The sequence below is a fragment of the Urocitellus parryii genome, chromosome 1 (genome assembly GCF_045843805.1).
Source record: "Urocitellus parryii isolate mUroPar1 chromosome 1, mUroPar1.hap1, whole genome shotgun sequence".
In the NCBI taxonomy this organism is placed as follows: Eukaryota; Metazoa; Chordata; class Mammalia; order Rodentia; family Sciuridae; genus Urocitellus; species Urocitellus parryii.
In genome coordinates, this window is record NC_135531.1 from 56,694,305 (window position 1) to 56,721,193 (window position 26,889).

The window sequence follows — 26,889 nt, forward strand, 5'->3', positions numbered from 1 at the left end:
TAATTATCTTTCTATTTATTCTATAATCTGTTAGTTACTTAGGAGTTTCTTGCTTAATATCCACATATTTGTGAATTTTCCAAATTTCTTTCTGTTATTGATTTCTGATTTCATTCTACTGGAACAAGGGAGAAATTTTTACTTAAAACTACTTTAAAATTTTTTGAGTTTTGTTTTATGTCTTAGCATATAGTTTGTTCTGAAGAATGTCTCACATGCACTCAAGAATACTCTGATTCTGATGGAGTATTGTGACACAGGTTTCATGTCTGTTAGGCCTTGTGTGGTTTTGGTGTTATTTAAGCTTTATTATTTTTTGCCTAGTTGTGAAATGTCTCTTAAAAATTGTGTGCTAACTATTCAATTTTTTAACACTATTATTGATTAGTTTATTTCTCCCTTCATATTCATCAGCTTTTGTTTCACATGTATTTTCGTTTTATTTTTTAACCTATTGAGTATCACTTTTACAATGATAAAAATGCCTTTAGTAAAGACCTTACTAAAAAGTAAAGCTTAAAGCATGTTTTCTTGTCTATTTTGTCTGATATTTGTATAGACACTCCGACTTTCTCTTGGTTGCTATTTACAGGGCATATTGTTCTTATTCTTTTACTTTCAGTATATTTGTATCTTTAAATAGAATGGGGTCATTACTGTGACTAACCTGACCACATGATTCAGAAGCTTTTGGAGCTTTTGGGGATTTGTGGAAGGAATTTTTAAAAGTTTAGAGATGCAAGCTGGAAGATTTAGATCACTATCAATGGAGACTAATGGGCAATTCTGGTTCTATAGACAGTGTATAGTTATTATTTTTTTTTTTTTTAAGATGAGAGTCTCACTATATTTCTTAAGCTGGTCTTGAACTCCTGGGCTCAGGTGATCTTTCTGCCTCAGCCTCCTGAGTAGCTGGGACTATAGGTGCAAGCTATTTTTTTTAAAAAAAATCAGTCTAACAAGTGTTATCTTGGTTGGATTATTGATAGGATTGAATTTACATCTACAACTTTACTTTTTGTTTTCTATTGCAAACATCACATAAACATCAGCCACATCTTTACCTCTAGGTACTCCTTACAGTTGTTCTGGTCAGATCCTTTAGTCACAGCAGCAAAAAACCTGACTAAAACAGCTTCTTTGCCAGAATGTGACATTAATGGCCTCTAGTCCAATCTCTAATAGAGTCCTCCTGTTCCTCTAAAACTTCATGAGCCTAGTCTTTACTGCTCACAGTTCTATTGGCATTCTGGTCTTCTGAGTTCCCACCAGAATTGCCCATTAGTCTCCATTGGTAGTGATCTAAATCTTCCAGCTTGCATCTCTAAACTTTTAAAAATTCCTTCCACAAACTCCAAAAAGCTCCTACATTACAAAGATAGCGTGTCCAGTGTAGAGAGAGGCTGAAAGCAGGAGACATATTGTTTAACTCAGCAAAGAGACAGGAAGCAAAGTTGTACCATATGGTGTTAGAAGATCTTTTGACTTAAGTCAGCTCAAACCAAGGAAGTGAGTGATTAAAACTGGTAGCTCCTACCCCCTCCACACACTTGTGCCACACCTGTAAATTTCAGACCACTTCATAACTGCTATTTGTCTACCTAAATGTTAACATTCATTGAATGTTCATTTCCTTATTAATTTTTGAGGTAACTGTAATGGATAAAATTTTCAATTAGGAAAAATAAATAAAATGAAATAGGAACAGCTAACCCAATATCCTTTTTTATTTTGCCAGTTCTTCTTCTATATATATTTCCAATGTGATTATTGGCACATAATGACGCAGTAAGTACAGGATAATGGCTATAAATATGCAAGTTTTCCTTTAGAGGACTAATATTTTTTCAGGTGTTGCAGTCTATGGTATAATTATATTATCAGAAGCATTATTCAAGTAAATATACACCAAAGGACCTTATAACCAATCTTTAAACATATTTATTTCCTTCTCTTTGAAAATACAATCTAAACTGAATTTAGCAGTTATTCTTTTATCTGTCCTTTCCACTCTATGGAACGGTTTTCTCAATGCCACTGCCAGGACACTTGTTTTAGTCATGCTCTGGAAGTTCTCATCAGTTAAGACCACCTTCTCCTTCCTTTAACCATTTATGCTCTTGGCCTTCAGATAGCTGAAATATTTCCTCTCTTTAACCCATTTATTTGATGACTTTCCTTGCCCTTCAAGTATTCACCAAAGATCTGCATCCACTCCCTCTCCGCATTATTATAGTTTAGATACATGACGTCCCACAAAAGCTCATGTGTGATACAATGCAGGAAAGTTTAGAGGTGAAATCATTGGGTTATGAGAGTCCTAACCTAATCAGTACATTAATAAGTGGATTAACTGGGCCGTAACTATAGGCAGGCAGGATGTGGCTGGAGGAGGTAAGTCACTGGGACATTCCTTTGGGGTTTATATTTTGTTCCTGGTGGGTTAGAGCTCTCTCTGCTCTCTGATTGTTATGTCCTGAGATGCTTATGTCCTCCACACCATTCTGCCATGATGTTCTGCCTCATCTCAGGCTCAGAACAATGGAATTGCCATCTATGTACTAAGATCTCTGAAACTATGAGTGCAAATAAATTATTCCTCCTCTAAAAGTGTTTTTGTCAGGTCTTTTGGTCACAGTGATGAAAAAGCTGACTAAAACAGAAATTGGTACCAAGAGTGGGGTCATTACTGTGACTAACCTGACCACATGATTCAGAAGCTTTTGGAGCTCTTTGGGATTTGTGGAAGGAATTTTTAAAAGTTTAGAGATGCAAGCTGGAAGATTTAGATCACTACAAATGGAGACTAATGGGCAATTCTGGTGGGAGCTTAGAAGACCAGAATGCCAATAGAACTGTGAGCAGTAAAGACTAGGCTCATGAAGTTTTAGAGGAACAGGAGAGCTCTATTAGAGATTGGACTAGAGGCCATTTCTTCTGGCAAATAAACTGTTTTAGTCAGCTTTTTTTGCTGCTGTGACTAAAGGATCTGACCAGAACAACAGTAAGGAGGAAAAGTTTATTTGCGGGCTCACGATTTCAGAGGTCTTAGTCCATAGAAGGCAGAATCCATTCATCAGAATCCATTGAGGTGAGGCTGAACATCATGATGGGAGAGTGTGGCAGAGGGAAGCAGCTCACATCAGGAAGCAGAGGGAGAAACTCCACTCTCCAGATATAAATATATCTGGTGGAGGAAATTTCAAGGTAGCACAGCTCACCAGGTGTTGCTGGTAACTATTAGCCAAGTTTACTTCGATAATCGGAAGTCAAGAGTGTATACAAAGAGAAGCTGAATACTTTACCCAGAAACAATAGGAAAGATTAATTGAGGGTATCTCAGGGCTTGATAAGACCACATCTATTTCAGCCTCAAGGATGTAAAAAGTAAAAATTCCTTTGGGAAGATATTAGTCGGGCACCCTGATTGCATAGGGCATCCAGGAAGTTTCTTCAACATGCTCAGCCACCTAGGCTCTCAGAGGCTGCTGCCACTGTGTTCCCAGGAGGCTTGGCTACTTCTAGAGATGGTTAGACCTTGGCATCAACTGTGAGGTGCTGATTCTGACAAAGTGTAGGATACTGGAGTTATGGGATCATGAAGGATTCCACCAAGATGTCAAATGAAGACCTGGGAGTCCAGGCAAAGTGCAGCATGGTCAGAGTCCCTACAGGTAGCCCCTGAGAAGGAAATGCATGAAGAAGTGAGAGGAAAGCCAATGTTGCATTGGAGCCCCCCAAGATTAAGAGATGCCAGTAGTATGGAATGTTTGCCAAGGACAGCTGAAAGAACCGAGCACAAAAAAGCCAAGAGAGCAGGGTGCAGTGGGAGGCTGAGACAGGAGGATCATGAGTTCGAAGCAGCCTCAGCAACCACAAGGCACTAAGCAACTCAGTGAGACCCTGTCTCTAAATAAAATACAAAATAGGGCCGGGGATGTGGCTCAGTGGCCAGGTGCCCCATTCAATCCCAGCACCAAAAAAAAAAAAAAAAAAAAACCAAGAGAGAGGCTATGTAGGCTGCAACCAGCAAGACCAAAGGGGTAGAGCTATACAAGCACATTAAAGAGCAAATCACAATGTCATGTGCTCCAAACGCTAGATCTGGAGCCACAGAACTTGTTTGACCTGTTGATTTTGGTCTTCCCTTTTTTCTGTCCCTTATTTCTAATCATGGAAGTGTTTGCTCTGTTCCATTATATATGGGATATATGTAATTTGCTTTCAAGGTTTAGGGATTCACACTGAGAGTCTCAGTGGAGACTTTGGATTTGGACTTTTGGGAAATGCTGGAATTTTTAAGACTATGGGGACTCTCGGAAATGAACTAATTTTGCATTGTGAGATGGGTGTGAGATTTTGGGGTGGGGTGGTGTAGAATGATATGATTTAGATACGAGGTTTCCCCCAAAAAACTCATGTGTGATACAATGTAAGAAACTTTAGAGGTGAAATGATTGAGTTATGAGATCCTTGAGCCAATCAGTGCATTAGTCCCCTTGGATGGACTAACTGGATGGTAACTGTAGGCAGGTGGGGTATGACTGGAGGAGGTAAGTCACTGGAGGTGTGCCTGGTGAGTGAGAACTCCATTTCCTGAGCCATTTTTTCTCCTCCACACCCCCTGCCATGATGTACTGCCTCACCTTGGGCCCAGTGCAATGGCCATCTATGGATTCAGACCTCTAAAATCATGAGCACCCAATAAACTTTCCCTCCTCTAAAACTGTTCTTGTCAGGTCTTTTGGTCACAGGGGCAAAAAATCTGACTAAAACATTCCCTACCTTATCTTCTTCTGTCCTTCCACGTGCTGCTCACTCTTGAAAGTTCTGTAAGAATGTTCATCTCCAGGCTTAGCTTCCCTATCAAGCCCAATATTTGCTTCCAAATTCCTTCCTGGATGATTTCTCTCCTGAGCAGTCTGGTTAGCAGGTTCTGCAGAGTGCTAAGGGTAGCTTGTGAATAAGACACTCAATTCTTGTCCTTACAGCCCAGTGTAGCAAAACTCAATTTCCTTCCTATACATAAGCGGCCACCTACACCAAACCCAAAACTCCAGTCTCTAATTAAAACACATCATCTGGGCTTGAGGCTTCAGGACCTTACAACGTGTTCGTCCCCCAGCTCTTGCAACTCACCAGTTTTTAAAGTCCAAGCATTCACTGATATACTTCTCTCCTCCAGTTCCTCACCTGCAGTCAGAGCCTTGTCACCTATTGCCCAGACTATTTCAGATGTGTTTTCACTGATTCCCCCATCTTGAGCTCCCTCCTCTCCAATCCATTCCACACTCAGTAGTCTCCAATCAAGAGTTCTCACCATGCCAGTTCTCTATTAAGACATCAACCACTCCCCACTGGCAACAGAATAAATTCATTGAAGGCACTCCATGTGCAGATAGGTCACAACTCACCTTTCCAAGTGCTCTCCTGATGAATGCTCCACTTCAACAACTGTGACTTGCAATCTATTCACAGTACTTAACCTGACATTTTCACACATGCATTGCCTTTGCTCAGTGTGCTCCGGTGTCCCAGGAACAACCTGTCTCCATCTCTATCTCTGCATTTCCAAAGTCTACCCATATTTAAAGTCCAGCTCAAACACTATAGTCTCTTGAAGCTCTTCTTTCATCTATTCTTCCCTCAAGCGGGAATGAATCTCTTAGTTCTCTGGTTCTCACACTATTTGAAAGACAAACATCTCATGCACAGGATTCATATCTGGTTAATTTTTTGGTATTTTGGTCTGTGTGTTTAAACTGAACTGATTCCCACAGAAAAATGCTCTTTGATCCCTGTTAGCAGTTTGGTTAACTCTTTCAGTTTTCCCAGTTCTTCTGACCCAGTCATTTCTTTAATATTACTGATTTAACTAAATTCTGTTGAGAAAACTCACAGAAAAGCCATTTAATTGAAAAGCTATTTAAATTCTGTATGAAAACTCACAGAAAAAACTATCTAATATCATGGAGATGGGGAGTGGGGAATTGAGGGAGTCACATTATTATTTTATCACCTTGACTCTGGAGCTGAGAAACTATTTCCAAAAAGGAGAGTCTTACTGTGCCCCTCATATCTGGATTCACACCTATAAATATGGTTATGGACAGTGAAGTCCCCCACTGTGAAAGAGAAAGAGCAGTAAAATAGCCAATATCCATTTAGTTTAGTAGACAGGGAAATGTGCATCCCTTGGCTGTTGATAAAACATTCACTTTGGGGACAAAAATCCTTTCCTCAAAAAGGCACATAAAGCACCCTTTGTACATAGATGTCATTATATATTGATGAATAAGAAAAATAACTTTGCTTGTATTTCTCCTCTAGTTATTTAAAATCATAAATAAATCTAGTTACTTATATACTTTACTATCCCCACTGTTGGAGGTGCTGCTGCTTCTTAGTTGGGAGGCCTAGAGGTGCTACCAACAGTAGGATTCAAATTGCTACTAAAAGTGAGGTTCACAACCTATAGCCTTGGCATCACTTTGGAGCTTTTAGCATGAAGAACCTCAGACACCACTCCAGGTCTTAAGCATCAAATCCCAAATTTGAACAATACCCTCAGGTCCCTGTATGCACATTTATGTCTTTGAAGCACTGGTCGAGCCATGGAGTTTCTGAAATTTTTCTCTCAATAAGAATCCTTTGGGATTCTCTTAAGGCATATATGCAGTTTCCTGGTTCCTCCTCTAGCACTGATTCAGAAGGTCTGGGATTGGATGTGATTCTTATTAAATGATATAATGGAATTAATATTACTAGCATCCTGAGGCTAGGCTCATAGAAGGCTAAAAAGAAATTTTAGGCTCTCCATCCTCCTGCTTTCTTCACCTCTAGTTGCAGGGTTGCCTGGATAAATTTGAATTTCAGATAAACAACAAATAATTTTGTCGCATACTCATATGATATTTGGGATAAAGTTATCTCATTACTTGTATCATTCAAATTTAATAGGACATCCTGTATTTATTCTAGCAACTCTAACTACCACTGACCTTGGAATATATGGGGAAGGGAAAGGAGTAGCAGATAAGACTCAAAAATACAGTAAGCCCAGATTGTGCAGTGCTTTGAATGTCATTTACAGGAGTTTATACAAGCCCATATACTAACCAACCATGGACATGGTGTGACCTGAGCCATCCACCCACCTCCTCTCAAGAATATCAGAACAAGTGACAAGTAGGTCATGGGGACAAGAATCTCTATTACAAGGGACCTTTAGGGAGGGATCTCAGAGGGTGATAGGAAGAGTTATCAGCAATGACCAGATCACAAAGAATAAGGAAGTTAAAAATGTCAAAGCTTTAAATCTATTTTGTATTAATTCTAACTTCCTGAAGCATTTGTTTTCACCTTGCTCCATCCAACCTATAATTTAAGCTGGCGACTGCACTTTTCTAATCCATGCATAGTTGAGCATTAGCCTTTTTTTTAATTGGTTGTTCAAAACATTACAAAGCTCTTGACATATCATATTTCATACATTAGATTCAAGTGGGTTATGAACTCCCATTTTTACCACGTAGAACATTAGCCTTATTTACAGGGAGCTATTTGCAGTTGGAGAAAAAAAGATATACAGTAGCATTTCAAAAGCCAAATTTTCAGTGTCCTTAGCCCACTTTGCCATATGCTTAAACTTGGTTTTTGGATACCTCAGATATCTGGCACAAAGTCCCAATTATAAAGCCAACCAATTACTCCATTGCTATTTGCTCTTTTTTTTTTTGCATATAATTCTTAACAAGTGTGGTTATTTAGCTTCCTAATCCATTGCACAGAAACACCAAGGGATGAATTAGAGACAGTTAAAATGGCAGCAGTAACAGCATAGCAAAAAATACGGAACACAGGAAAAAATGTATTATACAAAGAGTAAGATGAATCATTGGCATGCGTTAAAATTATATGTGATATTCAGAAAGTATACAAAACACTTTGATTTCCATTTAAAAAATAAGCTTAAGCAAGAAGAGTTTTGACTCTTGAAGAGACTTCACAAAAAAATTATATAAATGATGTTACATTTCTAAATCTCATGGTTATCTGGCTCCAAGTAACTAAAAATTACCTGCCGAATGTTTTAGCTTGTATTTTCGTTCCCCTCTGGGTTTCAAATAGCATAATTTATCCACACCCAAGTCCCAGCCTCCACTCTCAAATACTTCTCTGGAAGTCCAATGGAACTTTAGCAGGTCCAACATACGTGGGAGTCTGATGGAAAGCCCCATGCCCTGAATTACTATGGAGTCCCTCAGGGAAAATCCTACAGAAATAGCTGCCACTGACACAGAACTGGGGCCCTATTAGGACCCTGATTCCTCTGATGCTTCCAGTACTTTGGGGAGGGTGTTACTGGGGATCTATTCAAGGTTCATGGTCAGTCCCAGCATCTCCTTAAACACAGGAAATAAGGTGAACTAGCAAGACAGGGCTAGGATCACCCCGTCACCTCCAAAAGGACTTCCTTCTAATTGTATTATGTTAAGATTTATGGAACCTAAAATTTACCATTTTAACTATTAGGGGATGGGGTGCAGGGATTATGTCCAGAACCTCAAGTATGCTAAGCACCTGCTGAACCAGTGAGCTATATTCCCAGCCCTATCTATGTTTAAGTGTGCTCTCAGTGGTATTGGTTATATTCACAATGGTGTGTGATCATCAGCATTACTTGCAAAACCTTTTCATCTCCCCAGGCAGAAACTGCATAAACATGGAACAACCACTCCCCATTCTCCTCCTCACCCCTCACCCTGCATCCCCTGGTAGTTCTAATCTATATTCTAGCTCTGAGTTTGCCGATTCTAGATAATTCACATAAACGGAATCATATGATCTTTGTCCTTTTGTGTCTGGCTTATTTCACGGAGCATCAAGTTTTCAAGGTTTCATAGGTTGTAGCATGTTATCAGCAACTAACTGTTTTTATCTTTATGACTTTTTGTGAGTGTGTTCATTTCCTATTTGTGTTTTCTTATTTTGCTTTACTTTTATTTCTTGATGTTCAGTGTCTTTATCATCTTTTAAAAAAATTTTTTTAGGGGCTGGAGATGTGGCTCAGCGGTAGCGCGCTCGCCTGGCATGCGTGCGGCCCGGGTTCGATCCTCAGCACCACATACCAACAAAGATGTTGTGTCCGCCGAGAACTAAAAAAAAAATAAATATTAAAAAAATTCTCTCTAAAAAAAAAAAAATTTTTTTAGGCATTGATGGACTTTTATTCATTTATTTATACGCAGTGCTAAGAATCGAACCCAGTGCCTCATACGTGCTAGGCAAGCGCTCTACCACTGAGCTACAACCCCAGCCCCTCTTTATCAATTTTTTTTCCTACTTTTGAACAAAACTAACTTCACAGGGCTTGATGGCATCCAACTCTGTTTTACTTAAGAAATAGATGATGTTGATCCCCCTCAAGTTGGGGCTCTTCAATGCATTTTAGCTAAATTTCTGTCAGGAGGCATTGGGCAGGAAAGAAGTGGGCTTGCTTTGCATGTGGAATGAAGCCTACTGCATTCCCATGTTCCATCTGAATCCTTAGATTTTTATTTAGGGGTTAGAAGGAGAGAGATCTCTGTCCCATCAACTCAAATGAGCTTACAAAAGTCAAAAAGAGTTATATTTAATAATATGGCCCAAAAGTGTTAGGGGGAAAGCTTATAACATAAGGCCACAGGGGTAAATGGGAGTGTTGAATCTGGGGTGAAATCACCCTCCTCCAAACTCTCCCAAACATACTTCACTATCTTGATGATGACATCACCATCTCCCAGGAGGGGAGGGAACAGGAGGCCTTTGGGGTTGCTTTGATTTTATTTAGTCACTGGAGAAGGGAAATACCTTGCTTGGGAGCTTAAACCCTGAACTCTCACTCCTGGATCCTTGCTCCTTACCTCAGCCATGCCCTGTTCCTATTAACTGGGGCAAGGACAGGCCTCTGCATCACATGGTGTCAGCCTCTCTCTCCAGAAAAGGGGACACACAGACTTCATTTTCATTTTGGTGTAGCAAGTCTCTCCCAAGGACTAAGATAATCTTGATAAAGATTTTATCTCAAGCATCCTTTTTTTTTCCTTCTTGTACTTAAAATTACCTAAATTGAAATACTAAAAGCCACCAGGAATATAACTTATTTTGTGTGTTGATCTTGGATTATTCAAATGCTACAGAAATATATTTTTTTAAATGTTTAATTTTCCAAAGATCTGTAACAAAAAATCTGAGAAGAAAAACATGCCCTAGCATCCACTTTTAGGTACCTTACTGAAATCACACACTAAATAGAGCAAAATGCAGTTTTCTCATCTTACCTTCCTAACTTCACCAAGAGCACACTGAATATTTAACAGCCCCTTTAACTTCTCCAACAAAAGCTTGCTCCTGTGCTATTTACCAACACAGAACAATTCTCCCAGGTGCTGTCCAAGGAGTACCATGGTGAGGCACTGGATCCCACCCATTATGGAGCAATCTCTGCAAAAGCTCCATTGGCTGTAGCTTAGTCCTGCTCTCCACAAGCTCTTCCCATGACACAGCTGGAGCAGCAGGTGCTCTTATTCCCTCCCACCTGTTCAGAGATGTTAGCTGCCAGAGCTGATGGCACAGATAGATGATGACCTCCCAGCTAAGCCCCAGCCTGGCCACATTGAAGGCTGGTTTATAGTATGTTTGGATGAGAACTCCCTTCTCAGTGGTAGAACTAGAAGAGCCCATTCTGCCCAAATTGAACCTTTTCTTTTTTATATATAATAATAATATTGATATGTCAGTTATTAAGGACAATGCTAAGAAGCCACCGTGGGTGAATGCAAGAGAAGCAAGGGGTGGGGAGTCTTTTCCAGGCTTGGCTCTTCCCCACCACCCAAAGGCACCATGTTTGTCATACCAGCCTGATCTTGGCCCAAGAACTCCACTTTAGAGACTGAAAGGGACACATTTTGAATATGGCCACTCCTCTAATTTTGGATTTCACTACATTTCCTCCCTTTGAGATATGGCCAAATACACAGGTTAGCACTGGAAGGGGACCTTAGCAGTGATCACGAGTGGAGGCACTTGAGAAACTCCCTCCTACGACATCCTAAGCTCCCAGGTCAGGTCTTCTCGGAGCTCCATCTGGGCTGTGTGGAGCACCAGCCTTTCTCAGAGGGAGCAAAGAGGAGGCTTTCCCAGTCTCTCAGTCAGTACTCAAAGGGCAGCATGGCAGCTCTGCAGAAGCCAAGGGCACACCCATCCTGCTGAGCCAAACACAAGCTCCGGACTGATGATGGGGGTCCCAGGCTGCCTTAAGATCTAAGAGATTTTTCACTACGAACCCCAGGGAGACAAATAGGTCTGTGAAATATATGATCATGGAAGTTGTAAAAATCGTTTTTTAATTTCTTTCTTCCAAAATAAAATCCAACAATTTCTGGCCCACCAATAGATGAATGCTCCCTTGGTGGGAATGGAACTGAAATCCCACTGACTAAGGAATTTTTCATAGGACCAGAATCCCTTTTAAAAAGGTTCATTTTCTCCAATTCTATTACTGTGAGTCATCAAAATGCATTTACAAATGCAAAATTCTCTTATTTCTTAACATTTCAAAAATATTTAATCCAATTAGCCACAGGATTTCCTAAAATAAACCTCATACTAACCTGATTTAACACCTGCCACTGTAATTGCTTATATCAATGTTTACTAAATTATATTTGCACTTTACCTAGTTTTGCTTTTAATCTTTTCTTCTCTTCTGAATAGTCTGCACCTACCATATATTCCTGGAAGGGTGTGATGATGGCTTATTATTCTCTTTTTTGTCATCAGACTCCCCACTATCTACAGCTGGTCAGCAAGTAACGAACTCTTGGCACAGACTGTGGAAAGGTGCTCATTAGGGTGAATGATTTACAAAAAGGACCTCCCTCAGGTAGAAGAATTGGAACTGACCCCTTCCTCCTGGTGGTTAGAAACAGCCCCACACCAGGATAAACAGCTTGATGAGTTCAGCCCCTCAACAACCACAACTAACTATACATGGCAACCTCACAGGATAAGTTGGCTATGGAAAGTGTATTCATTAGAGTTTCTCAGCTATGAGTGTAACTGTTTCCAGGCTCTATCTTGATTATGGAAAAAATAAATCCAGTGGCAGAAATAAGCAATAATCCAATATTTAGAAACATTTCATCATTCCTAATGCTCACAGGAAGATTGCATTCTTTATTGTGGTAAAATGTGTATAATATAAATTTATCACCTTAACCACTATACAACCAGAGATATAAAAAATTGTGCTGTAAATGTGTAATAAGAATTGTAATGCATTATGCTGTCATTTATTTTTAAAAACCAATTAAATTTTTTTTTAATAAAGTGTACAGTTCAGTGATGTAAAGTAGATTCACACTGTAAAAGTCTCATCAATATCCAAGACTATGTGCTCTTTTGAAAAGAAAGCTCAGCCTGGGAATGACAACAGGCAGATTCTTACTCCCACTTCACTGACATGTACCCTGACATGTGCCCCTTTATTTGCCTTCCACTTTTCTCTTTCTCAAACCAAGGGTTTTTATGAGAACATTAAATCAATTGCCTTCTTCTCTAACGTGTGTGGCTCTAAGAGCAGCTCAGTGATTGACCTGTCTGGTCTCCCAATCCACATGCCCTGGAGAAAGATTCAAGACAGTTGTCAAGACAAGCAGAAGATCTTGATTTTAAAATTGAATTCCTAGAAGATGCAGAACAGCTAGATATTTCTGAAGGGCAGGAAGCCAGCACAAGAGACATCATTCCTGTTTCTTCTACCCTAAATTCTAGTATCTACTGGGCTGTGGAAATGCCACCACAAGACTTCAAGCCCTGGGCCTATTGCCCCATGGGGAGAAACATTTGGAAGTCTGTGTTTGATGGGCCTTTTCGGGAAGCAGCCAGGCACATGTTTTAAACTATGCCTGGGAGGCACAGTTCCCATTTGATGGGCAAAGGCCACAGATGCTAACCATTCTGCAATGTGTAAGACAGTGTCACACATTGTCCCTTTTACTGGCACGCCTGTTGAGAAGCATTGACCTAGAGTTGGACACAGGGGAATGAGCTCAGTTTGGGGGAAGGGGTTTGGGATGATGTCACTGTTTAGAAATCACACAAGGACATAAAACAAGACCTGCTTCACCTTCTGTGTGTACCTCATCATCTCACCATGAATTTCTGCTCCTGCATGCACTAACACATTATCCTCAAAATTACTGCAACGCACTTCCTTTAAAAAATGTTGAAAAAGCACCTCATTGGGGGAATATGCAAAGGACATTTTACTCAGCTTTGCCCATTCCCTGGGCCTATGTTGTTTGTCATTTTCAATTTTTTTTTTTGTACAAGGATTGAACCCAGGAGCACTTAACCACTGAACCATACCCCCAGTTCTGTTTGAGACAGGGTCTCTCTAAGTTGCTTAGAGCCCCACTAAGTTGCTGAAGCTGGCTTCAAACTTGCTATCCTCCTGCCTCAGCCTCCTGAGCTGCTGGGATTATAGGTGCATGCTACCATGCCCGCCTTCAACATTATTTAATATTCCTTATGTTCTTTTGTTCCTATCCACATTACTTTTATTCATGATTTTGAAAAAGAGATTAAAATGTTTTATGCTTATTGATAACTATTTCAATTTCACTTTGGAAAAAAAACATGCCAAATAAAATTCCCAAACATATATATTTTTTTAAAAAATATTTATTTATTTATTTATCTATTTTCTGAAACAATTATTGAATAATCTGGCTTTCTCTCTAAGAAGAGCTAAATTATTCACTTTTTTCTTTTTTAAATTTAATTTAATTTTATTTAAATTTTTAAAATTTTAATTTGTTATATATGACAACAGAATGCATTATATAAATGAACTCTAGATAGGGCACAGGGGAAAAGGGGAGGGAGGGGAAGGGAGAGGACATAGGGCTAGGAAAGAGTGGAATGTGATGGTCATCACTACCCTAAGTACATGTGTGAAGACATGAAGGATGTGACTCTACTTTGTGTACAACCAGAGATATGAAAAACTGTGCTCTAAAAAGGGTTATTTTAATAATATTAATTGAAGCATGGATGTGAGGTGTCCCCCCAAAGCTCATGTGTGAGACAATTCAAGAAGATTTAGAGGAGAAATGATTATGTTATGAGAGCCTTAACCCAATCAGTGAATTAATCCCCTGATGGGGATTACCTGAGTGGTAACTAAAGGCAGGTGGGGTGTAGCTAGAGGAGATGAGCCATTGAAGGTGTGCCTTTGGGGTATATATTTTGTATCTGACAAGTGGAGTCTCTCTGCTGTCTGATTATCATGTGAGCCACTTTTTTTTCTGCCACACTCTTCCACCATGATGTTCAGCCTCACCTCAAGCCCTGAGAAATGGAGCCAGCTTTCTATGAACTGAAACCTCTGAAACTGTGAGCCCTTCAATAAACTTTTCCTCCCCTAAAATTGTTCATGTTGAGTCTTTTAGTCACAGCAGAAAAAAAAACTGACTAAAACACATGAGAGTCATACAATAAGCAAACAACTGGACATATTCAAAGGCTCAGCAATAGGATGGCTAAGCAAGTTGCCATAGTCATGTGTTAAGTGATCATATACTTACAAAAGTCCATATCTGACTGTACTGACCTTCCAAAATATCTATGTAAAATAATGTTAAGATGTTAATCAAGTGAAGATCAACTAAGCCAAATTTGCATAAAACTTACAGCCAAGTATATTAACTAGATTCAAAATATAAATGTGAAAATATTGTAAAGATCATTAAATTCTATTTGAAAGCAAATTCCATATATTAAAAAATTTAAATTAGGAGAACTCAATTCCTTATCATTTTCTATTCAATTAGAGGCCCCCGTTTTGATATCAAAGGTTAAGAATTGCATCCAGGGACCTCTTACTTTTTATCTATCTTAAAGGCCAAAAAAAAAAATGATTTCTAAGTTCTTAAAGAATGTCAGTTTGCACATATTTGGTTTGTGAATACTCACATCAGTGATGTATCAGACTAACTTCTTAAGATGAGTATAATGGAACCGTTTCCTACTCTCTGAAGTGTTCTGTAGGAAGCTTGGGTCATGAAAGGCTTTTTCCCTTTTCTGAAAATACAGTGATATTAGATTGAAAAGGTGCAACTGTGTCTTCATAATCTGGAAATCAAACCTGCAAGTCTGTTATTTGTATTTGGCATGATCCAGTTAATAGGTGATTAACAATTCAGACTGCCTTATTTAAACCCAACTCTACATAAACAAATTCTCCAAACTGACAGCACATCATCAAATTCTAAAGTGACTTCAGAGAGAGTCCCAGACTGAATCAGGTTATATAATGCCAGTTTCCCAGTGAAACCAGAATCCTCATACAGGGATTCAGGATGCAAGAATGAAGAAATCAGCCTCCAAGTTCACAGCTGTTTTGTGGGAAACCCTCAGTGACTCCCAGGTTAGCAGTCCCAGAACACGACTTATTGGCAAAGTTCAGGAATGTGCCATGAAGTTTCTGCTCATTTCCTTCCTGTAAAAATGCATCAGACTCAGGATGAAGGAATCTTTCTGAGCTTGGTCCAGCTCCACTCTGATGTCAGAAACTTCTCTTAGGAGAATGCAAAAGACTAGAGGAAATAAGATTCAGGTCTATAATGGCAATGAATTATTGAATCTTTTTTTTCCCAATTTGGCAATAATGGATCCAAGTAAGATTTTGCTAGTGTTGGTGGACAGGATGTACTCTATGAGCCAATAACTTTTTAATTCCAATTAGGATTGATGTGACAGCTGAGAGGCTGAACACAGCCAGAGGGCACATTCACAACACAGATCAAAGATCAATGAAAGGTACAAAAATGGACTCTGAGAACAGATATCAGGTAGGGGAGATTCTTGCTGTGATCCTAAAAACTGCAATGAACACTTTTAGGGTACAAAGTTACAGGTCTTAAAATTTAGAAGCATGACCATATGCCAAATGATCAAAATTTTGGAAAAAAGTTAAAAGAGGAAAAAACTTGTATCACTCTTTGTTATCAGCTTGGACATGAGTTTACCCTGCAACACTAGGCAGGGGTTATAAACACTGGCTTGGTGCACACGACACCAGTCACTGTGTTCTGCTAGTAGTCAGTGGCAAACAACAGTCAATGGAGCTGAAACTGGGAGAATCTCAGACATTTGAAGCTGATCATTTTTTAAAAATTAGACACAACGGGATATGAAAGACTCATCGAAACAGCTGCAGCCTAGCTACGGAGGAACTTCTAGCATAACTTCCTTAAGAGGAGAGCTGCCGTGAACTGGTAGGTTTACTCGAAGTGACAGGTTGCCCCAGAGAAGTGGATCTTGGAAGGCCACGCGGGCACAGAGGTCTAGTCCCCCAACTATCAGCCGCTCCGGCAGGCGGCTCCCCCTGGAGGCCTAGCTCTCGCCCTGGGAGAAGCGGCCCCACCCGCCCGCTTCCTAACCTGGCGGCCACAGCTACTCAGAGATAAAGGTGCCCACGTGGCGGGTGCAGAAGTTAAGTCCTGCAGACGCCAGCCACCTTTGCAACCCCCGGGAACCCTGAGTGGCTTGGCCCGCCCCGCCCGAACCGGCAGTCCTCCGCCATACGGGCTCCCCCGGGAGGCCTAGCTCTCGCCCTGGGAGAAGCGGCCCCACCCGCCCGGTTTCTAACCAGGCAGCCACACTCGGCAATAAAGGTGCCCACGTGGTGGGTGCAGAAGTTAAGTCCTGCAGACGCCAGCCGCCTTTGCAACCCGCGGGAACCCTGAGCGGCTTAGCCCGCCCCGCCCGAACCGGCGGGTACAGAAGTTAAGTCCTGCAGACGCCAACCACCTTTGCAACCCGCGGGATCCCTGGGCGGCTTGGCCCGCCCCGCCCGAACCGGCAGTCCTCCACCATACGGGCTCCCCCGGGAGGCCTAGCTCTCGCCCTGGGAAAAGCGGCCCCACCCGCCCGGGTCCCAACCACGCGACCGCAGCTACTCGGCGATAAAGGTGCCCCCACAGCGGGTGCAGGAGTTAAGTCCTGCTGATACCAGCCGCGTTTGCAAGCCGCCGGCACCCAGTGCAGCTTGGCCCACCCCGCCTGAACCGGCAGTCGGCCTCCACCATCCGGGCTCCCCCGGGAGGCCTAGCTCTCGCTCCGGGAGCAGCCCCCTGCAAGCTAGGCGAACCTTTGACCCATCGGGAGGTTAGGCCCAGCAACCTGCGGAGTGATAGAGGTGCCCCTCGTGCCTGCTGGGTAGGCGGACCTTTGACCGACCGGCAGAGCAGACCTAGGGCCTCCCAGCGTGGTAGACGGATCACACCAATTGGAGGAGGATCACAGCCACTACATGCCCTGCAAGGGTGATTATTCAACTATACAAGAGCAATATAAATAAATAGAGGGAAAATTTCAAAACACAACAGTTTCACCAAGCAGAAAGAAACGCCAGCAGTATGAAAAGACAAGGAAAGAAAGGACCACAGGCAATGCAGGTCAACTCAACTTTAGAAGAGGTAATAGGTGCAACAGATGGAATGTCAGATAGAGAGATCAGGATATACATGCTTCAGATGATCTGGAGTCTCAAGGAAGACATGAGACAGCAAAATCAGATAATGAAAGATCACATTGACAAACAAATCCAGGAAGTAAAAGATCAATTTCACAGGGAGATAGAGGAAATAAAAAACAAACAAATAGAAATACTAGAATTGCAGGAAAAAATAAACCAACTTAAAAATTAGACACAGCTATCTCTAGATAAAGCAGCTAGAAATCCTAACCGAATATTTTTTATTTAATACCTAAAAGATGAAGAATGCATATGGAAGAGTGGAGAAAAAGATGTTAAAGTGTGATGGTTCAGGGCATATCTATCCATCCCCACCCCTAAGGAGACTATCCTACTTTAAGTGCTAAACAAAGAAGAAGGACATGGAAGAGAGAGGGAGAAAGGGGTGAGAAGGAATTCTCATGTTCCAAGGAATTCCAAAATCCATAGAAAGAGAGGTTGAAAGACATGCATAGAGTTTACTAGAGCTATTTTCTGCTTTATTTACTATTACATGTCTATACTGTAGATGGCTTGTCACACAGTAGATACTCACAATATTTTTGTTGAATAAATATTCTAGATGTGAGTGGAAGATACAAGAACACCAAATAAGTCTGACATGATCAATTGACAGTAAAGAATTAAATAGAATGAAAAACACAGCTCTGTTTCTATCCAAAAATATATCCTAAGTTTGTAAGAATCTATATGTATTCTAGAATCATTTGGAAATATTTTTAAAACTTTCAAGAGCTTTCTGAAAATGAAAAAAAAGTCAAATGAAATTCCATTTATATGTGCATAAACTTACATGCTATGATATTTTTGGTCTAACTTTATTTTTGCCTAATAATACCAATCAATGCTAGTTAATTCTAGTTAATGTTGTTGACATTTGAAAGGAAAACTAGTACGCACTGCTCATTGGATATTTGCCCAGGAAACCCAAGTGATGTGGCAAATTGCAACCCAGGATGTGAGCTTCCAATGGCAACCTCATCAAGATTAACAGGGGAAGGGAGGCAGGGACTGGAGCACCCTAGGATGCATAAGCCTGTGGGTTTGACCTCCAATATAAAATAAAAACCCAGAATGCTAATTGGCCCATTAGAATGAAAATCAGAATGGCTAAGAAGACTGGCACCTTTGGCAAACACATTTCCACATTTCTGATGGATAAATTCCAGAAAAAGAATTGAAATCCTCAAGTTGCCTTGGATCATGGAGTTGGCATGAGAGGTCTTAGCCACAGTCTTTGGAGACTAAAGGCCAAGAATACCTTTTGTATCTTTCCCTGCCATAGAGATAGACACAGCCATGAAATCAGGCAGGACAAATCCTTAGAACAGGGCTCTCCAACCCTGAGCAGAATTTGGAAGGAAACTGCCAACAACTGAATGCTTTTTCTTGTTGCCTCTGCTACTGATGAGTTCAAATTCAAAACAACATATTTCTACATTAGATATGTTCAGATATGTTCCTACCAATGAGGTCTCAAAGTGTTAAATATCTCAGAGACTGTCATTCATGTATTCAACAAATACTTGTTGAGATCCTATGATGGACCACACACAGATCTGCCCTTGCTCTCTCCAGTTTTCTGAACACCATTCACTTGTCATCCTATCTCAACTGCCTTTGTCCCACCTACACTACTAAAATTCCGGTCCTGAAAATGACTAATGTTTATGGGAATGAGGAGTTACAGCTGATGTTTGCCTTCAAAAGGATAAAAGAAACTGTACAGAATGTTAATCATTGTGTAATTCAGGCATAGGTAACAAGTGTATTTCAGGATACAAGATGTTGTCCATCTATTTTGTACTACTCAACACCTGGCCATAATAATGTTTTGGTTCCTAAATATTACTCATGGGAACCCTTAGCAAGAAAGGAGTTGAACCAACAGTGATTGTGTTCTCTGCTTCACTAGGTGGGTCTTAGGAGGAAATAAGCCACAAGTGGTAACCAGCCCCTCTGATGGAAAAAGTGGAAGGGAAGAGTGGTCAGTATTTTGCCTGTTATGCTCTTGTGGGCTGAAGCTTGAAATGGTCACATTTTCTTCCTGCTTTGGACCCAATATACCCATCTCAAAAACCCTTGAATAGGCATCAAGTCAGTCGTGGCCCCACAAAGGGACTCACTACCAGCATCCACTGTCAGCCCCAGCCAAGGAAGGGAAGAGAGTCTGACATCTGTAAGAACCCCCTGCTGTGACCAAGGTCCAGGAATCCTGAGGACCCATTGCCCCATCACCCAATACACAGGCTTTAAAAAGTTCCAGCCTTACTCCTTGTGTCCATCTGAAGAGCCATCTGTAGCAGCCCATAAATTAATTGCCAGTTTAGGAGATTGGTTTCAGTCTTTGTGCAAAACTCTGCAGCACTTGAGATTTATGTCTCCCTTCCTTCTTCCAGCAACTTTAAGATCTCCCTACTCCTGGTTGCTCCTCTATCTTTGGCTTTTTCTCAGCCTCCTTCATGATGTATCCTCTATCACAGCCCCATACATGGCATGCAGCAGGAAACCAGCCTTTTTTTGGTTAAGGTCATTGGCATTCTTATCTTTAAATAATAACCTTCAGGCACTTCTGCCTAAATCGGAAGCAACCCATTGATACTCCTTTTCAATCCTCCTCAAGGACCTCAAAGTGAGAATGTTTAAAACTACACTTCTCATCTTCCTTTCTCCTGCTTACAGCTCTACTCTGAATTACCTAATTTGATGAATTGCCTTTCTTTCATTAACTGATTCCCTCCATCGCCTTCAAAACCAATCAATGAACAAGTCCTTGCTGACTCTAGAACAGCTCCCAAATCCAATCCTCCTCTACATTGCCTCAGTCAGAGCCCTACTCCTTAATGAATTACCCCTGCTTGAAGTCTCTTTATTTAAATTTACCTCTCTTTTGGCTACTGATACTTGCTTCCTTATTCTGGCAATGTGCAGACATTTGTGATCTTTCCCTATTGGACTATAAAAATTTCTTGGATAGGGAAACCTTGTCTTTTTAAAAAGACTTTTTGTCCTGTTATTCCCTTTGATAATACTGCACTTTATATATCATAAGGACTTAATAAATAGACTTTGGCAATGGAGAATGGATTATTTAAAAACGGAAGGCATTTATTTCCCAAAAGAGCAGCTCATTAGGTAATTAAATATTTACTCTACCTTCTTCCAGCCAAATTAGGTATTATAAATATACACAAAGACCACACACACTGGCACATGTAAACATGGTATGCCCTTCGCTCCATTAAGTCAATCTTACAGCAAACACAAAGAGAGGATCAATCTTCCAAGTAATTAAAACATAAACTGGGCCATATTTTTATTCCTGGCCGTCCTTGAGAAAAATGACACCATACTTATTAACAAATAAAAAATTATTTTGCAAATCCCTGTTCACAAAATGCCACCAAACATGGGTCATGCATCTTTCTTTTTTGCATTTTTGATCCCACTGCTCTGACTTAGTGTGGTAATTATATTACAAAGCTATTATCCGATAAAATGAAAATGGCAAAACAATTTAAATGCTTGTCTAAAGAGACTCCGTTAGAATGCAATTATGAGTGAAATTACAATGGCAAAATAATTGAAATGCAAGTCTGGAAGGCACAGTTATGAAACCATTAAAATGCTTCTATTGGGGACTTACAACTTTGAGTGAAACTATACACTCCTGGGGACACATTTATAATTCAGTAAATCAGGCAGCATTTATGAACACATGAAAAATCTAAGCTCTTATTGTTCTGCAGCATTATCTACACTTCTAAATGCCACCTGCGGATTGTCACATCGTTAGGGGGTACTGGGCTTGGTGAATAGGCTGATAGGAGGACTTCATGTAATTCTGTGTTCTCATTCAGTACCAAGAAGACAAGGGCATGAGGGTAAGCTGGACCTAGCCTTTTCTGTAATGTTTCCAACATAAACTAGCAACGATAACATGGAAAGATTTGTATTCTAAATTTAAGCCAATAATTATTAAATCTCTATGTGGATATATTTCTAAGAATCTATCTTCTTGTAACATTCTGCAGATATATTCCTTCAGGAAAATCTTGAAAAATTTAGGAGCCTAGGTTCACACTGATAAACTTGATCACCAAAGACAAATAAACCAACATAAAAAAATACAGCTGGGTACACAACAGATGTGCTGAAATGATCAATTTGATGAATGACCAAGTCTCTCCTCTGAAGCATGGTGAGGTCTCCATTTGATGGTTGATCACATCAATGCATCTACCAACAAATATGCAAACCATGCTCTGAACTACCACCCCTTGATCCTTTGTGGTCTGCTTTCTTGGATCCATTTCTGCTAGTTAAAAAGAAATGAATTAATTCTATGGATGCACCTTAGAAAAGAAATAAGTATTAAAAGAATAAAATGATGTAGACCCTCCTCTCCTTCATGATTCTGTATCTTGTGTTGTTAGGAAGAAAGAAAATGGCATTTAATTTTAATCATTCAGAAAATTTCTCAGCATCAATGATTATAACGTTATTTAATAAAGTTAGTAGGTTTCCACACTTTTTGTTGTTTAACCTGTAGTCTAGATTCCCTTGGAAACGTATGTACTAAGTATTTTTACTTTTATTTGCAGACTCTGAAACATAAACATTTTCTATGTACATGAACATGTTCTCTGAGGCTAAATTTGCAAAAGGAGTTTGAAAATTCTCCTGCCTTAATGTACTATGTATTTGAAGTGAACTCAAACTGTTGGGACACCCCACTGTGTGCATGTTTCTCAGTCTTTTTATTCTTGCACAAACTCAGAGAGTGTTAACTACATCTTTGTAAGAACATTGGGTGTGTGATAACTGTCATAAAAAATCAAAACTACTGTTTAGCTATTTTATAGAGAGGTAATATTATTTTTGACACACAGAATTTAAATATTAATATAACTTGAAATACATTATCATATGAGGACATTAAGTTTTGCTAGCTTAGTCACAAAGGTACAAACCTTGAAACAGTTTTTTTAAGTGACCTAGAAAAAACTCTGTGAAAAAGTCTAGTTGAAAAAATAAGCAAACATTTACATAGATTATAGGAAAAATAAAGATTAGCAGGGTGCTAAAGATATTTAAACCACAGTATTATATGTAAAACTTAAAATCACACTGGTCAGAGTTTTGTAGAATTAACCTCTCAATGTGCCAAATGAGTTTCATATAAAGACATATTTTTGGAAGTCATATCACATACCAGGGTGCCACAAAATGGCATTTAAGTCAGTGACAGGCTGCATTTATGACCATGTTTCCATGAGATTATATCACCTAGTGACGTTGTAGCTATCTTTGTTTGTGTAGGTACACTCTAGATATTTGCACAAACTCCATATTGACACACTTCTCATAACGTATCCTGTCATTAAGCAGTATGGCTTATTATAATAATATAAGTTAAAATACATTGCTCTCTTCTACTTTGAAATGCATACAAATGAATTGAATTGAAGAACAGATAGGAGATAAAGGAAATATAATAAATGTTAACTCTAGGTAGGGGATATATATTCACTGTAAAATTATATGTTTAAGATTTTTCGTAATATAGAAATTTGTTGAAAAAAAATGCAGTTCTCTAGGTGAAAGCATTTATTCTATATGGTGATTACCTGTGCTCAGCAAATAAACCAGTTTTTTAAGAACTCATGTCAGTGACACAATATACTCACCCAGCCATCCAGATCCTGAATTTGGTATGCATAAGTCTGTCTCAGCACTGGGTAACACGAAGCCCACCACAAACACCTCCACACCATCCGCCATGAGAGCCATGCCCAAGACGAAGAACAGGGCCCACTGGAAACGCCCGTGACCACACTCCTGGATTATCAGCTCATACTGCTGGGCCAGCTCTTCTTCATCAGCTCTTCTCTCGGACTCCAGCTCCCGGCGGTCCTTGTACTCATCCCCCTTGGGCTGCCCCACTGACACTATGCTGTCTTTCCCTTGGTTCATACTGGGGATGCCCTGGTACTCCCCTTCGTAGATCTCATCTTCCTCATCATGGCCCTCGGTAGCTTCACTGGAGCCTTCGTCATCATTGGCCTCCCCATCGTAGGTTTCTCCAGGTGGGTAATAGTCATCATCCTCATCTTCGTCTTGGAACCGACTGTAGGACCTCTGGGTGTATTCATCCTGGGCCCGGTCCACTGCTTGGTTCACCTTCTTTACTGTTTGCTTCTTCACCTCTTTGGCAATGTCCTTGGCACCCTTCACCAGTGAAGTCCTATCCTTGTAAGAGTCTTCCATCTTATCTCACTGATGGCCAATGAGAAAATGGGACTTTTTCAGAATGTTCAGTGGCTCAGCCCTGCCAGCATCATCCACTTTGGATTCAAAACAGAACTGCAAAAGAAGAACCAGAGGAGATATGCATTAGTCCCTTCTGATCTTTTTTTTTTTTTAACCATCTATTTCCTGGTTTATTTTCACTGGCCCACAGTCCAAGACACAGATGAGCTTTACTTGGTTTGATCTCAATGCCTACCTGTGAATCCTGGTTCTCTGTGCAAGTGGGTTCAGTACATGGAACTAGGGGATTTTTAGCTAGGATTTTTACTATTATTATTTTTGTTGTTGTTTTGCTTTAAAGAATTTTGCTCCAGGGAAATGTAACAAAAGTATTCCCCTGCAAAATAAACTAAGTATCCTACGCCATTAAAGGGGTACCCAACACATCTCCAAAATGATATAAAGATATACCCTCATTGAGAAAAATAATACTGCTCACAGATACACAGACACCTATGCAGACTGCAAAGGCAAAACCAGAGTACTCAAAAAACTATGCTGGACCTTCTTTCTTCATACTGAAAAAAAAAAAAAACAAACAAAAACCAAGCAACACCTTAGCCAAAGCTATCAGACCATAATGGTAATTATCAAATTGCATTTCCTCCTACTTTCATTATGTTTACTACCAACAAACCATAACAGAGACTCACACAACATGCAAAACTGACAATGAGTATTTCTACCTGACATAGTATAGCTATCTTATAGTTACACTTGTTCTATCTATAGGAAACTGGAAGAGTTAATCAAATGACTACAGTTGGACTCAGCAGTCATTGAATGAGAACATATGTCTCATCCCTTGGGGGTCTGCCCTTTCAACCCCACTCTGCAAGTCTCCCAATCTTCATCTCTATTTTCTTCACATCTGGACACACACACACCCCTCACAAACACTCTCCCTCCTACCTTGTCCTATTGACATTCCAGTTAGCTGCTCTCTTGGATACCAGTATGTAACCTTCCGTGACCATTCTTTGGTTTTCTGTCTCATTGATAGCCCCCTAAGTCTTGGATCATTAAATTCATGCTGACCTCATGATAAATTCTATTTCACTTGTCCATTGAGCTGTCTCTTCAAATGAGTCAATGTCTATCTTTGTTCATAAAGGTAAAAAAAATCCTTCTCTCCCATCACTCATTTCCTGAACCCTAAGCTGTGGCAACTTTCCAAACACTGATTCACATAATGGTCAATTCTATGTTTTCTTTATGTATATAGTGTAAAACACTTGGTAAGTAGCTGTTACAAATACACATTTAACTGATCATCCAAATATCACACATGAACCCAGAAATAAGAACAAAAAGATGGTTCTAAGCATTTTTCGATAATGAAAAATCAACTCATATTTCATAGTCTCTCTAAAGCAAAGAACATTTTTCAGCTTTTAATTTTTCTTAAATAAGGGTAAGTATAAATACTTGTCTTTTTTTAGAATAAGCAAAACAATTTTAATACAATTTTTAAAGATTGGAAGATTTCTACTATTTGATTTTAAGATTTATTAGTAACCCACTATAATTCATATAATATAATATGGCATAAAGACAGAAAATAAACAAATTAAACAGTACAAAGTTCAGAATTTTATCCACAAATATATGCTCAATTGATTTTTTCTTTTTTTAATTGTTCTAATTAGACATGACAGTAGAATGCATTTTGACACATTGTACACAAATGGAGCAAGTGAATTGAGCTGCTATAAACATTGATGTGGCTGCATCACTGTAGTTGAGTACTTGTTTTGAAATTCTGTTTAAAATTAGGTATTTATATATGCTGCAAATGGAGAAAGTTGGGGGATGAGTAAGGGGATCTCTGCATTATTTCTTGCCACTACATGTAGAATCTACAATGATTTCAAAGTACGAACATGTTTGTACTATCCTTGGAAAACATGTAGCTTATTTTAGCTAGCAGGTAGATTATTCAGGTAATAGAGTTATATTCTATGGCTTTTACTCACTGAATGGTAGAAATGGTAGAATGACATCTGCTTTGGAAGGTCATGGCTGAATTAAATCAGCAGTTCTCAAGGTGGAGCCTATATACCAGGTGTGGTCCACAAGAAGGCCCACAAGTACCTGCTTATATCATCGATGCTTTAGTCAATACACTTTTGTATCAGGAATAAATTCCAGAGTTATATCACATAATATGTTCCAGGTATCAATTAAGTGAAAACCAAACAATAACTAATATCTTGCTTACTGTATGCCAGGCATTGTGCTAAGAACTTTACGTATATCCTTTTATTCTTTTATTTAATACTTACTTCTGTCCTACAAAATAGATGTGGCAGTCTCCATTTTACAGATGATAACATGAAAGCTTAGAGATCTACTAGCCTAATGCCACAAAGCTTGTCAGAGGAGAAGCTGGGACTCAGGCTCTGATGTGTCTAACCTCAACTCTCACACCTCAGCCTCATCTGCCTCATATGCTACTTTCACTGGGATATTAGCAAATGCCACAGCCTTCTTTCTAATAATTCTGTAACTACCTCCCTTCATACTAAAGTTGTTTCACAACCTCTTTTTTACGTCATCTAATAGATGCTAAAATAAAGAGAATTATTGTTTATTTTATCAGTAATGGGTTTTACGTGGACAGTAATTTCAAAATGTGATCTTGTTTGTTCAGATAAATGACCCCAAGATGGTGACCTAATTTCAAAAGAATCATGTTAAAGAAAGTGCTAGTGGCCAAAGAAGCCAAGAAATTCTGTAAAGCAATGGAACTTTCATAACCTCCAAGGGATGAATGATGTTCCTTCCCACTTATTCAAGTAGGTTTCTTCCTCCATGAAATAAAGGTAATAATTATCTTACAGTATTGGGAAGATTAAATGACTTGCTGTTTACTCTGTTTTTAGGAAAAAATTTGACATATATCAAGTTCCTCAGCAATAGACCCTACTAAAAGGATCCAGGTGCAAATCATTTATGAAAGAATAATGGGGTGGGGAAGAAGGGCAGGG

General features: G+C 39.7%; 1 protein-coding gene across 2 annotated transcripts in view; it reads right to left on the reverse strand.

Moving 5' to 3' along the window:
* The window catches only part of Sv2c (synaptic vesicle glycoprotein 2C), a 166,523-nt gene extending 142,666 nt beyond the window's left edge, over nt 1–23,857 (reverse strand). For both annotated transcript variants that reach the window (XM_026404115.2, XM_026404114.2), the window contains exon 1: nt 23,278–23,857. In XM_026404115.2, the coding sequence (XP_026259900.1) occupies nt 23,278–23,857 (580 nt within the window). The remainder of the gene's footprint in view (nt 1–23,277) is intronic.
* Nucleotides 23,858–26,889: the final 3,032 nt, after the last annotated feature.